The 16224-nt window shown below is 42.6% G+C and overlaps 1 protein-coding gene across 9 annotated transcripts; it reads right to left on the reverse strand.

Annotated features, from left to right (window-relative positions):
* Nucleotides 1-36: 36 nt before the first annotated feature.
* Nucleotides 37-16224, reverse strand: LOC132462638 (zinc finger protein 160-like). Of its 9 annotated transcripts, none has more exons than XM_060058274.1 (7): nt 13676-13949; nt 12834-13023; nt 12118-12213; nt 10847-10958; nt 7862-10000; nt 4144-7797; nt 37-2187 (listed from the first exon to the last, which is right to left on the reverse strand). In XM_060058274.1, exons 6-7 carry the CDS (start codon nt 4453-4455, stop codon nt 829-831), a joined length of 1671 nt encoding a protein of 556 aa, XP_059914257.1. In that variant the 5' UTR covers nt 4456-7797; nt 7862-10000; nt 10847-10958; nt 12118-12213; nt 12834-13023; nt 13676-13949; the 3' UTR covers nt 37-828. The 9 variants fall into 9 exon arrangements, with proteins under 9 accessions (XP_059914257.1, XP_059914256.1, XP_059914252.1 ...); XM_060058273.1 differs by lacking the exons at nt 37-2187; nt 4144-7797 and adding an exon at nt 16145-16159 and having other exon boundaries at nt 7909-10000; nt 12834-12904; nt 13676-13746; nt 13846-13904; XM_060058269.1 differs by lacking the exons at nt 37-2187; nt 4144-7797; nt 12834-13023 and adding an exon at nt 16145-16224 and having other exon boundaries at nt 7909-10000; nt 13676-13746; nt 13846-13904.

Genomic DNA, 16224 nt, shown 5'->3' on the forward strand with positions numbered 1-16224 from the left:
GATGACACTACCACAAAAGAGGGCCAAAAACCAATGTTATAGATTTTTAGTTTTTACTCTTGGTAACTAGTAACAGTTTACAATATCAAACTGAAATCACAAGATCCAATTTAGGATTTAAGTATTTAGTTGACGGTTTCGTTTGAAAATGTCATATGGATAAGATGCAAGTAAGGGAATAAGTGCATAAAAATAAGGTTATTCTATATCATATCATGTTATGGTTAAAGACAAGAGAAATGTGCAGGTTGGAACCCCAAGTAAATCCATCTGAGGGAAAAGTATGTAGCAAATAGTTCAAATTTATTTGAGCCTTTTGAATTACATCTAGTCTTGTTTATTTGATGTGCAGACAAAATACACTTGGTTGTGACGTTAGAGAATGTAAGACAATCACAAATATCAAGCGCATCGAACCAAATTAAAATCGTTATCAATTTTTAATTAAATATTACATTTTTATAGTTGCTAGGGCAGTCTAAGGAGGACTGCTCAACAACAAACGCAAAGGCAAATTGTTTGATAAACTTGAATATCTGGCATCAAAGACACATTCATTGTCAAATAATATTTTTAACGACACAATCACACATCACATCAAATATTTATATTCCATATGTAATTGCAATATTCTTGTCAATGCAATTATCCTAGAGTAAAGACAGTTGCGTAGACCCAATCTGTTCTGGCAAATCTTGTTTTGTCAAGTTTTTCCTGTACACATTATAAAAATTAAATACTTCCAAATTATGACTTTTAGACAACAAGATTTTTCCTTGGCCTTCCTCTACGTCGTCCTACTTTTCCTGACGTTTGAGGCCTTGTCTATCACTTTAGCCTCCTCTTCTTTAGGGTCATTGTCCGAGTCACTCTCAAAAACATCCTCTGCATGCTCAAGGACTTTGGTCTCTGGCTGGCTTTCGACTTGCCCTTCCTCAGTACCTTGGTTTCCTGCATGCCATCCTCTACTGTAAATTCAGAGGTTCGATCCCTGTCACTGCCATCACTTTCAATGTTTTTGGATGTGGCTCTCCTCAAATGAACCTCCTCTGACGTATCAGCTGCTGTGGTTGGGTCCGGGGCCTCCCCTGGCAGAACCGAAATCAAGTCTTTCTCCCTCGTTGAAGAGTGTATTTTGGGCCTTCCTTTGGGTCTACCCATGGACCTATAATCAGACTTCTTGAACTGCTTTGCTACTTCTTTCAGCTTAGGGTCTCCGTCGATAACATCCCTAACTGTATCCTCGGTGTCTCCAATGACCAGCTCCTCATTCACCTCCTCTATACCGGTTCCTGGTGGTTCCATCCTCTCCGGTGTGTCCCCCATAGGCTCCGAGTCAGAGGCTCCTTTGTGGTACCGCGTAACGTGACTCTTCAGGCTCACGTTGTGATTGAAGCTCTTGTCACAATGCTTGCACTGGTAGGGCTTCTCCCCGGTGTGCAGGCGCAGGTGGGATGTGAGGTGGCCCGGCTGGTTGAAGGAACGAAAGCAGAACTTGCAAAGAAATTGCTTCACACCATTGTGCACCACCATGTGTCGGTCGAAAGAGTGGCGAGTCCGGAATTCTAAAGAACAATAGGAGCAGGGAAACATTTTGGGACCCCTGTGGCCTTTCAAGTGTAAATTGCGTGCAGGGAGCTTGGAAAATGCCATGGAACAGTCAGGGCATTCATATGGTTTTGCTTTGTGGGTGTGAGCTCTCTCATGGGCCTGTTTATCAAGTCTTGTTTTAAAGGGAACCATGCAGAACTTGCAGGGGTGCTCATAGCTTTCCTTGTGGATACGGCTATGAGTTTTCAGGGCACTTTTGTCCACGCATTTCTTACCACAAACGTTGCAGGAAACTGGCTTGATTTTATACTCGCATGTGTGAGTCTTAGACGTAAAGAAAAAGGCACCGCATTCTGGACAAAGTTGACGTACACTTCTAAGCAATTCTGAATCAAAGTCATCGCTCTCCATTTGGTCAGAGTCATCGCTCTCCAATATGTCGGATAGTTCCAATTCCCAGTCTGAATCAGGGTTGTCAATCTTTTTTTCTTCTTCTTCTTCTTCTTCCCCTTCTTCATTAGAACAAATGTTTTCTTCTTCCCCTCCGTCTTCATTTGAACAATTGCTTTCCTCATCAAAGTTAAACTCTGATACGTCAAAGGTTATCTCGGGGCAGCTCTCCTCACACGGCGCAGTCTGCAAGAGAGATGGAAGTGATTGATCAATGCCAAGCATTCACATAAATTAATGAGATATATAAGTAACTTTGAAAAACCAAAAGACTAAGCTTCCTCAATCACAGAGCAGATGATATTTGACACCAAATGTGCAATGACCTTAAGAAGACCTGAGACCTTAAACAATCTGTCAATAAAGTTAAATTCTTAATAACAATATTACTCTTAATAAAACATTTGTCAAAATTTGTTTTTCTGAAATTTAGAGTCTGGCCCAAAGACTTTTGCGCAATGGTCTGACTAACAGATAAAAAGCAAGAAAAGCCAGCTCCTTAGTTACATTCAAACACTCTGTCTCAATGAATAAGTTCACTGCATGATTTAGAGCACTTAAACCCAGGGTCTTCTTTGGTATGAAAACGTGTAAAATAATCCGTCCAGAAATAACTTTTCGTTGATCAACCAGAGAAGCTTGCCCGGCGCAGCGCTATCAGCCCAAAAGCCTAACAGTTCATTTGCTGTTTTTTAATGCCATGCTGGACATTATCAATCAGCTACTGCAGGGGTCGTTGCTCTGCGTGAAACAAGTGAACTTTTCCAGGCTATCCAACACTCAGAAGAACAGAATAGTGCCACTGATGATGCCCTGTATGAGCATGCACAGCTCCATGCTGACCATGACCACTACAACAGGGACATGGCCCCCATGATCTCCGAGCCAACTCCATGCCTTCAGAGCCTGTTTTAAGACTGAATTTGAAATGAAACACCTAATTGTAAAAAAAAAGTTTGCTGAGCAGAAGGCACACAGGGCTAACTTCTGAATGGGTGTCTCCAGGTTTCTTTTATTATTGCAACTGATCGGCTTATCAGGTTGTGGTTAAATAGCCGCTGTAACCATTTTGTCCATTGGCTACCTTTGCTTTTTGATCAGGCCATCGTTGTGCTTTTAGGGAAATATGCTTGCGTGTTCAGCTGAATAGATTATTTGCGTTCTGAGCCCATGCCCATGAGCCCATGCCCATGAGCCTGAGCCCTGAGCCCATGCCCCCCCCCATGGAACAAGTTTTGGAGCAAATAATGAGTCAATAATGGCGACGATTTTGATTTTTTTTATATTGTGGTCTTTATTCGTTTTGCAAAAGCTCGCGGCTGAATAGCCGACAGCTCATAGAGAAATGCAATTCACCGTTCAATAAATACGTCTCGTTTGGATGAAAACCAGGTTGAAGCTGGTTCTCTACGTTATTACATCTGGCAGGGGTTCTCAAAGTTTTGACAACTGAGGGCCAATTTAGGAACCCAAAATTTGACTGAGGGCCGCCAAAGGAAAAAAAATGTTGGTGGGAAACGCCGTCAGCATCCCAGTGGTGAAAAAAAACATTGCACCCGCACCGTGGACCTCTGGGAGTGAGGTCAAGTGAGGTCTAAATCATGAAACTGATGGTTCACCCTTTCAAAGTAATGTACAGCCGGATTAAAACTAAAAAATGTAAAAGGATTTAATTGAAAGCTAGAGAGAGTCGAATTTTCTCTTTATATTTATTTAAATTAATATTGATTAAAAATATTGATTTTTTTTTTTATAACTTACATAATTATGTATGTCATTGCGGGCCGCCAGGAATGATTCCACGGGCCGCCATTGGCCCGCGGGCCGCACTTTGAGAACCAATGGGCTAGAGGTTTCAATTGTGCCGCAACGATGTTTCACTGAAGATCTATTAAACCGCGAACTCCGAATCGGTCGGACAACTCACAAGATCATCGATCACTTTCGAATTGATACAACAGAGTAATGGAAGAAAAAGTAAAATAAAACGATGAAAACGTTCACTTTTTACATGATTGTCTCACTGCAAAAAAAGTTGGGGCTTCAGGAATTATGTCTACCATACTTTGTTTCGTGATGCATCCTCCCCCTACACATAGTAAACCATCGTATATCACACGACAAATAAGCAAACCACTTTACCTCCAGTCTATCCGTAGCCATTGCCTTCACTCGTGGAACAGCACACTTCTTCAAGGAAACTTTCTTTGGGTTATTAGGGTCTGCAGCTCTCTTAGGAACGACGAAGTCGTCCTCATCGAAATGAGCACTGCAGACACGGTAATCCTTCCGAATCAGCGTCTCGTATGGCGTCTCGATATCCATATTCAAGACGATTAGCCACGAGTTCACGAGAGACCGGTCATCGTACCGCAATGGCAGCCTATGAAACGTTTCTGGGTTGTACCTTTTCATTTTTGTTTCGCAGCCGGGAAAGGCACAAACACGAACCATCCTGTCTCTCTTGACTTCAAGCTGTGAGCTGTACGTCCCTTCACTCCATGCTTCATTCAAATGTGCTGCAGAGCGTTTTCCGGCAACAACGTGACGTCACGCGGAATTGTGGCCTAATTTCCGCAAAATAATATTTTGTCTTTGTTATATTTTTACCTCTTCGCAGGTTTCCGGTATAACCAACATAGACTCCGACAACGACGTTACTTTAACTGTGTATTCCATTTCTTATTCCACCATGGTGCATTGCAGTGGTTGCGAGAGACTCCCGCCAGAATATTACCAAGAATCCCCCGGTGCTTCCTTACTACGGAATCATAGTAACCCCAAAATACATAACAGATATGCAACTCCGTTCATGGAATAATAAACAATAATAAAATAAAAAGTATAAAGTCCAACAATCCTACATCCATAAGATAATACAAAATACAATAAATATAAATAAATCACACAATGATGACAATGTCATGCCATAAGGGCCAAAACTGCAAACACCCATGAGCTACACAATCAATGATGCCAAGAGGTGCCTCACTACAGAATAAAACACTTTGTCACAAATGTACAGTGGAAAATGCACATTATTAAATTCAAGTATTGCATTATTAATTTTGTTGAAGTGATTTGGTAGCACAACGTTTCATAACCAATGTGTTATAGAGTCTTATGACAGATGGAATAAAAGACCTTCGGGAAACGTTCCTTCTTACATGCTGGGTGTAATAATCTTTTACCAAAGGAACTGTTTTGCACTGCCACTGTCTCATGGAGAGGATGAGAGGAATTGGACCTAATGGATTCCAATTTGTCCAACATCCTCCTCTCCCCTACCACCTCAACAGGCTCCAGTGAACAGCCCTGGACAGAGCCAGCCCTCTTCACCAGCTTATGAAGTCTTCTCCTGTCCCTCTCAGTGAACCCACAACCCCAACAGACCACTGCATAAAAAATGACAGATGCAACAAGTGTCATAAAAAGTCCTTAACAGCGGCCTGCACACCCCAAGAGACCTCCATCTTCTCAGCAAGTGTAGACGACTTTGGCCCTTCTTGTACAACGCATCTGTTATGTGACCAGTCCAGTTTATTGTTGAGGTGAACACCCGGGTATTTGTAGACTGATACCACCTCAACGTCGCCTCCCTGGATGTTCACTGGTGCAATTGGTGGTGCCTTACGGCTGAAGTCAATCACCATCTCCTTTGTCTTACTGGTGTTCATCTGAAGACGTTTTTTTTCACACCATTCAACAAAGCTGGTGATGATGACCCCCCCTGTACTCCAGCTCATTCCCCTTTGTAACACAGCCAACAATTGCTGCGTCATCGGAGAACTTCTGGAGATGACAACTGTCCGTAATGTATCTGAAGTTCCGAAGTGTACAGCGTGAAGAGAAAGGGGAAGAGCACCGTTCCTTGTGGGGTCCCCGTGCTGCAGAGTACCACATCCGACTCACAGCCACGCAGCCTCACGTACTGTGGTCTGTTGGTGAGGTAGTCAATGATCCAGGCGGCAAGATGATGGGTCGACCCCCGCTCCTTCCAACTTCACCCTCAGAAGTGCTGGCTGGATTGTATTGAAGGCGCTGGAAAAAATCAAAAAACATGACTCTAACAGAGCCCCCATTTTTCTCCAGGTGAGAGAGCAAACGGTGGAGGAGGAGGATTATTGCATCCTCCACACCGACTCCTGGTCGGTACGCGAACTGGAGGGGGTCCCGCTCACTGCCCGCCAGGCAGCGAAGGTGCTTCAGCACAATCCTCTCCAAGGCCTTCATTAGATGTGATGTCAGAGCCACTGGCCTGAAGTGGTTTGGCTCCCTGGAGTGCGCCGTCTTGGGGACAGGGACAACACAGGAAGCCTTCCACAGGATTGGGACTCTCCCCAGACCCAGGTTGATGTTCAAAATGTACTGAAAGACCCCACAGAGTTCATCAGCACAGTCCCTAAGCAGTCTGGGGCTAATCCCGTCAGGACCCGTAGCCTTCCTCACCTTCATCCTCCTAAACACATCTCTCACCTGATCTGTAGTTCTGGGTAGGCCGGGGGGAGAGGTGAGACCCCCGCAGGCTGGGGAGACACGCCCTGAGTGAGTGGGGGAGGGGTTACGTGAAGTGAAGAGCACTACTGGAGGAGGAGATGGACAAGTGGGGGGAGGGAAGTGGGGGGTTACCCCAGAGAGGAACAGGCTGGTGGTGCCGATTGGACTGGGCTCCGGTGGACGGGGTCTTGAGTGGTACCGGAGGCCTCCGTATCAAATCGGTTAAAAAATAGATTTAACTTATTAGCCCACTCCCTGTCCCCATCTTCAGGTCCACTACCTACTACTTTGCTATGGCCCGAGATATTTGTCAAACCCCTCCAGACCTCCCTGACATTGTTACTCTGAAGGCGCACCTCCAATTTCCTCCTGTAGGTGTCCTTTCCCCTTCTTATTTCCCTCTTCACATCATTTTGCACTCTCCTCAACTCCTCTTTATCCCCAGATGCAATAGCCCTTTTTTTCAGATTCAGCAAGTTTTTCAGGTCAGGGGTCACCCTGACCAGGGTTTATTATTCGGAAAACATCGTACCCTCTTTACAGGTAGTGTTATTCACACAGAAATTAATGTGATCTGTGACACAAGTAGTCATAGTAGCTACATCTTCCCCGTGAGCACTGTACAGTACTTCCCAATCCGTACTGTCAAAACAGTCCTTGAGAGCCATGCTTGCCTCATCAGACCATTTCCTTATATACTTCTTAGTTGGTGGTTGTCTATTTACTAGGATTAGCTCGATCAGTTTACGGTCAGGGGGGGACGTGTCCGTGGGTAAACTCTGACCATTTAAGGTCCTCACTTCTTCTGTGAGTTCGGTCCGGGATCTGATACCCATGATTTTATACCTGAAGGCCGCCTTGAAGTCTTCGGACTTGAAGTGTTTTTAACACACGTAGATGTTCTTCCACTGCTCCACCTCGGTGCTCTCGTCGTAGTTTGGGTTTCGCGGTCAGCCACGTTTGGCCCCTCTGGGAGTCTTTCACCAGCAGTCTGTGTAGACCCGCTTTCCCCACTTTGCATCCTTGGACTGAACAGCATTACACATCAGATGGCTTTATCCTGTTCGAGTACATTAGTAGCACAAATCTTTAGATCAGATTTGATTAGAAACTCTCTAAATTGCACTGATTAGTAGCAATGTTCGGATAGAAGTATAGTACGGGAGAAAGCACGCATAGGACTATTTAGGATTACTGATGTACCTTATTCATGGTTTTAGTCTTTGGAAAATAAACACTGTAGGAAAAGTTGTATGACAATTACAATTTTTAACAATGAAGGGTTAGGGTTAATTCATACTGGACAATTAATTCCCAGTCCTTAGCAGCAACGAGGGTATCTCAATTTAACATCACATATCACTACAAGTAAAAAATACAGAATTTACAGAAGGAAGACAGTAACCAATGTTACAGATTTTACGGTTTATACTTTCGGTAACAAGTAACAGTTCACAATATTATACTGTAAGCATGGGAATAAGTGTGTAAAATAATGTTATTCTATATCATAGCATTGTATTGTTAAAGAGCAATGTGCAGGTAGGATCCCCAAGCAAATCCATCTGAGGGAATAGTATAGCGAATAGTTCAAATAATTATATATTTTTAGACTTTTCAATTACTGCTAGACTTGTTTATGAGTAAAGTTGATGTTAAGTTAGTGCAGATCAAAAATGCACTTGGATGTGATGTTACAGAATGTAAGACAAACACAAATGTCGAGAGCATCGAACCAAATGAAAACAATTTCTAATTAAATAATATTTTTTTATATTTGCTAGGGTAGTCCCAGGAACACAGCTCAACAAAAATTCTAAAAGGCAAATTGTTTGATAAACTTGATTATCTCGAATCAAAGACACAGTCATCGTCAAATAATATTTTCTTCTTTGGCTTCAACAATACAATCTCGGCTCCCATCAAATATTTATATTCTATATAAAATTGCAATATTCTTTTCAATCCAGTTATCTTAGAGTAAAGACAATTACCAACTTAATTATACCCAATCAGTTCTGGCGAATCTAGTTTTTCCGTAGACATTAAAAAATGTAATACTTCAGAATCATGACTCTCAGACAACTGGGTTTTTCCTTGGCCTTCCTCTTCGTCGTCCTGCTTTCCCTGCCGTTTGAGGCCTCGTCTGTGTCGCTTTAGCCTCCTCTGTGGGGTCATTGTCCGCGTCACTCTCAAAAACATCCTCTGCATGTTCAAAGGACTTTGGTCTCTGGCTGGCTTTCGACTTGCCCTTCCTCAGTACCTTGGCTTCCTCCTTCTCATCCTCTTCGGTAAATTCAGAGGTTCGATCCCTGTCACTGCCATCACTTTCAATGTTTTTGGATGTGGCTCTCCTCAAATGCCCCTCCTCTGAGGTATCAGCTGCCGTGGTTGGGTCCGGGCCCTCCCCTCGCAGAGCCGAAATCAAGTCTTTCTCCGTCGTAGCAGAGTCTCTTTTGGGCCTTCCTTTGGGTCTACCCATGGACCTATAATACGTCTTCTTAAAATGCTTTTGTTCTTCTTTGAGCTTAGGGTCTCCTTCAATAACATCTCCACCTGTATCCTCTGTGTCTCCGATGACAAGCTCCTCATTCACCTCCTCTATACCGGTTCCTGGTGGTTCCATCTTCTCCGGTGTGTCCCCCATAGGCTCCGAGTCAGAGGCTCCTTTGTGGTACCGCGTAACGTGACTCTTCAGGCTCACGTTGTGATTGAAGCTCTTGTCACAATGCTTGCACTGGTAGGGCTTCACCCCGGTGTGCAGGCGCAGGTGGGATGTGAGGTGGCCCGGCTGGTTAAAGGAACGAAAGCAGAACTCGCACACAAATGGCTTCACACCAGTGTGCACCACCATGTGTCTCTTTATACAGTGGGGAGTCGGGAAGACCAAAGGACAAAGGGGGCATGAAACATTCTGGTCCCGGTGTTCTTTCAAATGGAAATTGCGCTCGCGGAGCTTGGCAAACGTCATCGCACAATCAGGGCATTTATAGGGCCTTGAACTGGGGACGTGGGCTCTCTGATGGGCTAATTTATCAAGCCTTGTATTAAAGGGTGCCATGCAGAACTTGCAGAGGTGCTCGTAGCCTTCCTCATGGACTCTGCTATGACTTTTTAGGGCCCCCACATCCTTGCACCTCTTGCCACAAATATTGCAGGGGAACTTCTTGATTTTGTACTCGCATGTGTGAGTCTTGGCCACATTAAAGTGCACACCACATTCTGGACAAAGTTCACGGACCTTTCTGGGCACTTTAGAATCTGAGTTCAGTTCCTTGAACTCAGAGACATTTTTCTCCAGCAGATTAGTTTCAGACATCTCTGTACACCATTCCGGATCTGAGCCATCACTCTCCTCCTCCTCCTCCTCTTCCTCTTCCTCTGCTTCTTCTTCCTCCCCCTCTTCCTGCTCATCTGCATTTGTACAACTGCTATCTTCATCAGTAGCGAAGTTAATCTCTGATACATCAAAGGTTATTTCGGTGCATCCCTCTTCGCCAGTCTGCAAGATATAGATTAAGGATGTTAGCAATTCTCTCACACACAATGAACACACACAGGGAAAGGTTTATTCAATTTGTAGATTTCACCACATGACCTGCCACTACCAAAATGAAAACACTGTATCTTGCAGATACACAAAATTGCAGAGACCAATGGCTGTACGGCAATTTTCTTATTGTATGAAACCATCACAAAGATAAGAATGACAATCAAAGAAGGAAGCAATGGAGTCAAAGAGTTAATAGAGCTATGATAATGTGTGTACATGTAATCGAGACGAGGTCCCTTATTTGTCGCTAAAGAGCCAAGAGCGGTCAATGATTTAAATGGTCCAGGCTGGCACAGTCAGCTAGACCAGATAGCGATAGGGTTTGGACAGAACCATTTTCTCACGGTAGAGTACAACCAAGGTACAGTATAAAAAAGTAAAAGACAAGAGTATGATTGACTGTGAAAATCGTTTTTTTTTTGTTTATAAGCCATGAAACAAATATTTTAGCAAGTAACTTTTGACAGTTCCTGAGGCAGTGAACAGACGAACATCAAATTGCAAGATACTTTATCATACAAATAATAATTATCGACCACAGACCGTGGCACTTTTCTCTTGTTATGGTGCATTTTGCGAAGGTTTAGCACTGCTTGATACTGTCCTACTGTATTCTGTCCCATGCCTATTGGTCATTTCTGTTTTAATTTACTGATCACTGCTCTATTTTGAATTTCAAAGGAAAGAAAACCAAATGTATCAGCTGCCTATTTCAGAACTCTGATTAAAGGCTGATAAGGTACGCATTCTGGAATAGTCAATGGTCATTAGCTTGCTGATACACCTGGTGCTTACCATGTTGGTGGTCGTCAGGGTCAGGTCTTCAGCCTGGGTCTCCTGGTCACAAAGACGGTCACGTCGTTTCACCGTATAGCGCGAACCATCAGAGAGCTTCCCCAACTTAGAGCTGCAAACACAAGCGGTTTCGAGAAAACAGAACACTGTATGTAAACGCATGTTGCAAGTTAAATATGAGGTATAGAGGTAACAACATAATCGTCTAGAGGGAGTTAATGGAGAAAACATCTCAGAATCAGTTGATTTTGGGTGCAATGTGGTCGTTTGGCCAGCAGATGGTGGTACGTTGTGGACCTACTTGTAGGACCACATGGAATAAGAATAGTCCTATGGAATAAGAATATCTTTGGATGGCTAGCAAAGAGGAAGAACGTACCGACTCTCAAGTAGAAGACCAGACCATTCTGATTATACATTAAACGAAACGGTGCTACAACAAATTAGACTCACAGACAAACAAATTTTAAATATAAAACATACTTTTGACCTCAGCAAATGGCGAATTCCCATTGCTGGAAATGCAAATTTAACATACGTAGGATTCTCTGTATTGTGCTCCATTCTCTGATGATAGTCTACATTATTCAATAAAGGTCATTCGTGTGTAGATCAGGCTAATAGTTTTGTTATTTCTATGAGGTTTTTTCTATTTGTGCTTTTAAAATTATGTTCTTGTGAAAACGCTACAAGGACCTATCATTTTTAACACTAACACAGTAACCTATGAGGAGGCATCACAAATTAAGATTGGGATTAAAAATAGGTAGATGAATACAAATGTTAAGTAATTTGCGGACCACGACTAGGCTGGTCTAGTAATGCCGTCAATCAGATCAGATAGATATGATACAAGCTGATATGAGACCAATGAAAATAGATTAACCCAAGAAAGAAATAAGACAGAAGTTACATTTGGACGTAATTTGTTTTTGTTTTTCGTTGCACGCCTCCGGTTGCTGTTTATCAATTAATATTTGCTTGCCGATCGTTTCAAAATGGTATTTTCCTAACTTTGTGAGTTACATTGGTTTCCAGTGATCGTAAAGTGTGATATTCTGCACGACATAATCAAAACCTGCTGTATCTCAGATTTGAGAATGGCAAAACAGAGGAAGATTTTGTCTCATCGGGACGGCTCAACTGAGGAACTTACCTTCTCTTTGGCTGAACTATGTCTGATTCGCAGTTAAATCCTGTAGTAAAATGTAGTAATGATGAAGTAACAAACATGTCCTGCAAAGAACAGCCGGCTGGTCAATTATTCTCACCCGTCTGAAAGAGACTCTTCACCGATGGGAGAAACCGGGGGACCTCGTTTTCCCGGTCCCCGTTTGTAAGATGTGAACGTCTGCTTTTGCTCGTAGCTGCAAAACAAGCATTGTTACATTTAGAAAAAGGTTTCTACAGGAAGGGTATAGACAGGTTGTATGCAAGGATTTTTAAGACAACTTTGATTGCAATTTGCTATGTGCCGTTCCTGAAGCCACACTGCTTTGTCATCTGTTCCATGCCATCTTACTTGGACAGGGACAAAAATATGAACTAAAATGTTTTGCATTTCTATAGGCCAGTCTGTTACAGTTCTGTTCTACTGCTTTGTGAGCATGAGTGATAAACCAGGGTGTCAATTGCAGCAGGGGCATAAGTGGGCCCACCACATCCAAGATGGAACCACAGTACCACAGATATCATTCTGATGTCACTATGTTATCTTGGCGGCCCTTCGCAAAAGCCCCACATATTGTCCATCACATGTTTTCTTGGCTATTCTCTGTTTATCTTTCGTTGCTATTGCTTTTTACATTTTTGTATTTTTGTTTGTTGGAAATATAAACAATACAACGTGCCTTGATGTTGGTGCCTGATTCTACACACCGTTCCAAGCATAACCACTTGCAGCATTTTACACAGGTTGCAACACAAAAACTGTCTCGTTTATTGAAACATTTATTGAATTTTTATTATTTTAAAAAGATAAATGTACCTGTCGAGAAGAAAAAGAGCCATTTGGGAATCACTCTTCATCCCCTTCAACTCCATAAGCTCTCGCCATGGCTGAAAAGCGATACCAATGTTGACCCTCGTTTTATTCCTGGCTCTATCAGATTCCCTTTTCTTCCCAATGTGTTTTTCGTTTTTTGCCCTTCTTTTCTTCGGTTGCTTTGCTGTGTAAGCTGTAGTTTGTAAAGGTGCAATTGGAATTTTATTTGCACGTTCCTCTGCCATTGGGATGTTCTGCATTCAAGCAGTTGTGGTGGAGCTATGGCAGTTCTGTGGTAATGCCGCGCTTGTGATTGACAGGGTAAACAGAGTCCCCAAACCAATAAGTGATACTCTTCCCTGAAGCCTAACGTCAGAATTGAGCCGGGAGCTGTCAACATCTAAATGGTGTCATACAGAGCCAGACGCAATTAAACAGAACTGATATTCTCACAGAGCATTTTTCTCACTAATAGATAACGGATGGCTCGGACATTTCTAACGGATTACACTAAACTTGAATCTTATCTACACCATCTTTAAAATAGCGACATATCACAACCGTAGAGACAGGTGTAGTATTTAGCCCGGCCATGTTGCATATTTTGTTTTTGTTGCGTCTTCTTTTTATGCCTCTTACACCTCTTCTTCATTATTTCATAACAACATAAAAAGTGCATATACTGCCATCTACTGGGCCGGATTGTGAATTTAAATTCTCCATAACCCTGTGCATTTGAGAAACTGAACCATACAACGTCCCCTAACGCCACATAAATAGCTTCGTTGGCAGGACTTCTTCTGAACACAAACATAAAATAAACAGGAAACAAGACGAAAGCTTACCTGTCCAAGAGAAAAACGGCAACCATTGCGTCACTTTTCAGGCCATTCAACTCCCTCAGCTGTCGCCATCGCTGAAAAGCGAATCCAATATTTATTCTCGTTTTTCCTCGAGCATTCTCCAACTTTTTTTTTGTTGCTGCCTTTTCATTTTCTGTCTTTCTTTTTCTTGCCTTTTTAAAAGGATGAACCGGGGCAAGTAACGGTGGCAGTGGTAACTTCTGTTTTTTTTCTTCCATCGTGTTAACGTTGTAGGCTCACTTTTCCCAAAGTGAAGGCTGCAGCCTTGCTAGGACGCGTCCTTGCTAGTCGCGTCCTATGGAGATGAGACTAGAGCGCTAGCTCAAGTGCTTCCTAGCGTTTGTAACGTCGGACTTTGGGAGTTTGGGAACGACTTGGTAGTGTAGAAGCGCTTCCGCTTCCGCTTTTTAATACTGCGTGTCCGCTTGTAAACACATGTGCGCTTATGAATAAAACATGGCAGCAATCAAGCTGATCGATATTTATTTGACTTTTGTCTGTTATGAATGCGGTCATGTCTCCTTCGCATGGAGCCTCTTTAGGGAAGTCACAAAAGCTTTGTTGTGGTTGATCGAATTGTCTTTATTAAAAGGAAAATCCATTCAATTTTTATAAAACTAAGTGAAATTGTCTGAGAACTTAATTCATGCATCACATTTACAGTACGGTTGATTACTATTATGCAGGGGGAAAAAGACAAAGAAAGAGATGATAAATGTGTATTTATTTGGATATATTATTTAACTGATCTGATTCATTCATTCATATATGCCTACAATCTACCAGTGCTTTGAACACATACGTATATCATATAAAATACAATTATATACGTTCATTAAAAATTACAAACATTGCAAATGATCGGTTGTGCATTAATTGTACAACATTGGATAGTGGCACTATCCCTTCCACCGGTAAACAAATGTTTGTGCGCCACCCTAAGGCGCACAAAAGCCTCAGTTTGCTGGGCTGACCCTAAAAAAAACGATTCAACACAACCATAAATAGGTATACATAAATAATGTAATCTTGTGAGCGAGTAAATTGACATTGGTGACAGTGGTGTTTAACACCAGCTACGTCCATGCAAAATATAGCAACGTATCATTAAGTTGCAAAAACGTTTGAAAAGTGGCACAGGTCTTTAGGCTTGATTATTTGCATTAACATGATGAATCTATAAAAAGCAATAGGGCACAAAATATTTCTGAAAACTAATATAACTTCACTTCGTTTGAACGTGTAGGCCTACTGCTCTGCCATTTGCAAGAACCCGCCCAGTGAACGCAGAGGATTGTGGGTCGTTTTGGCTCGTCTAGGATGCAGCGATGCATCCTTGAAAAATCTCGGAATTCTCAAAAACAAAGGACGCAAAAATGGCGCGGCTTTCGAGTGTCCTCAACATTGGAACAGTGCTTGTCGGCGTTCTATGACGTAGCGTCCTTAAAAGGGCGGCCGTTGAGCATGGTTCCTTGACATTGGGAAACAGCCAGACGTCTAGTCCACTGCCATGAACTACTATGACAACAACGCTTTCTTTGCCCTCCGTGAACGCGCTCAGGCCGGCTCAGGCTCGTACACAGAGGGGAGAGAACGCGCAGGCTTGTGATTGGTTCTTTAGATTCGGGCACAGTGTCTCCGATTGGTAAGCATTTTAACAGGTTTATAGCAGATACAGAATTAGGTTTTTTTTCGCTTCTTTTTCATTGCCCATAAGTTATTTATTGCTTTCAGGATGTAAAAACCAATTTCAACAACATATTAAAAAGTGCATATCACTGGATCCCGTACAATATGCCTTTAATACAAATGGATAATTTCGACAGATGTAACATATATGTTATGTAGACCTTGTTGATGTGGACTATTGTGTGAGCCTCCACTAACTGGGTAGCCATCATGATCTTCAAAATAAAGTCCACAAGATGGAGCCATTTGGCTTTGGAGTGGTGTTTGGAGAGGCAACCTTGAAAGTATCGCGATATACTCTATATAGCAAAGCATATGACTATTATAAATATTAAAATAGATTGCATGAAACATGAAATTAAATTAAAGATTAGGGAAAGGAAGTGGAGGAATAAAGTGACCCATTATTCGATAGGCCGATGGGGTTTGACACTCAGCGACGGTGCAGCGTTTTTATCAGCGCGGGATTTAGCGCCATCTAGCGGTGAGATCCCCCGAATAGCGTTTCTATTTGTAGCCTCCATTACCTGTCCAGCAGAAAACAGGCCACTTCGGCGTCAGTCTGAAAACATTTTCCCTCATCAGTAATTTCCACTTGGGAAAGGCCACACCAATGTTTATCCTGGTTCCCTGCCGTCGCTTGTCCCGATTTCGTTTAGCCTCTTCATGTTTTCGTTTCTTGGACGACGAGTATTCACGCTCCTTTATTTTTTCTCTTGCTAAATAATACCTATGATCGTCCATTTGTCCAAAACTTCTAACGCAATATTAAGCCAGCCACGGCATGCATTCATTCAACCACTTCCGCTTCTTCATTTTGGTGGTCTTCCGGTGCAGTCGCT

This window comes from Gadus macrocephalus, chromosome 8 (genome assembly GCF_031168955.1).
Source record: "Gadus macrocephalus chromosome 8, ASM3116895v1".
In the NCBI taxonomy this organism is placed as follows: Eukaryota; Metazoa; Chordata; class Actinopteri; order Gadiformes; family Gadidae; genus Gadus; species Gadus macrocephalus.

What these genes read in the sequence shown, in the direction of transcription:
- LOC132462638 (XM_060058267.1), bottom strand. Translation starts at nt 16,172, where the DNA reads ATGCATGCCGTGGCTGGCTTAATATTGC. An exon ending in GAAGAGTCTCTTTCAGACGG is followed by an intron (nt 10,959 to 12,117) that starts GTGAGAATAATT and finishes TTGTGTTTGCAG; the next exon opens with CTCTAAGTTGGGGAAGCTCT. An exon ending in CCCTGACGACCACCAACATG is followed by an intron (nt 10,001 to 10,846) that starts GTAAGCACCAGG and finishes TATATCTTGCAG; the next exon opens with ACTGGCGAAGAGGGATGCAC.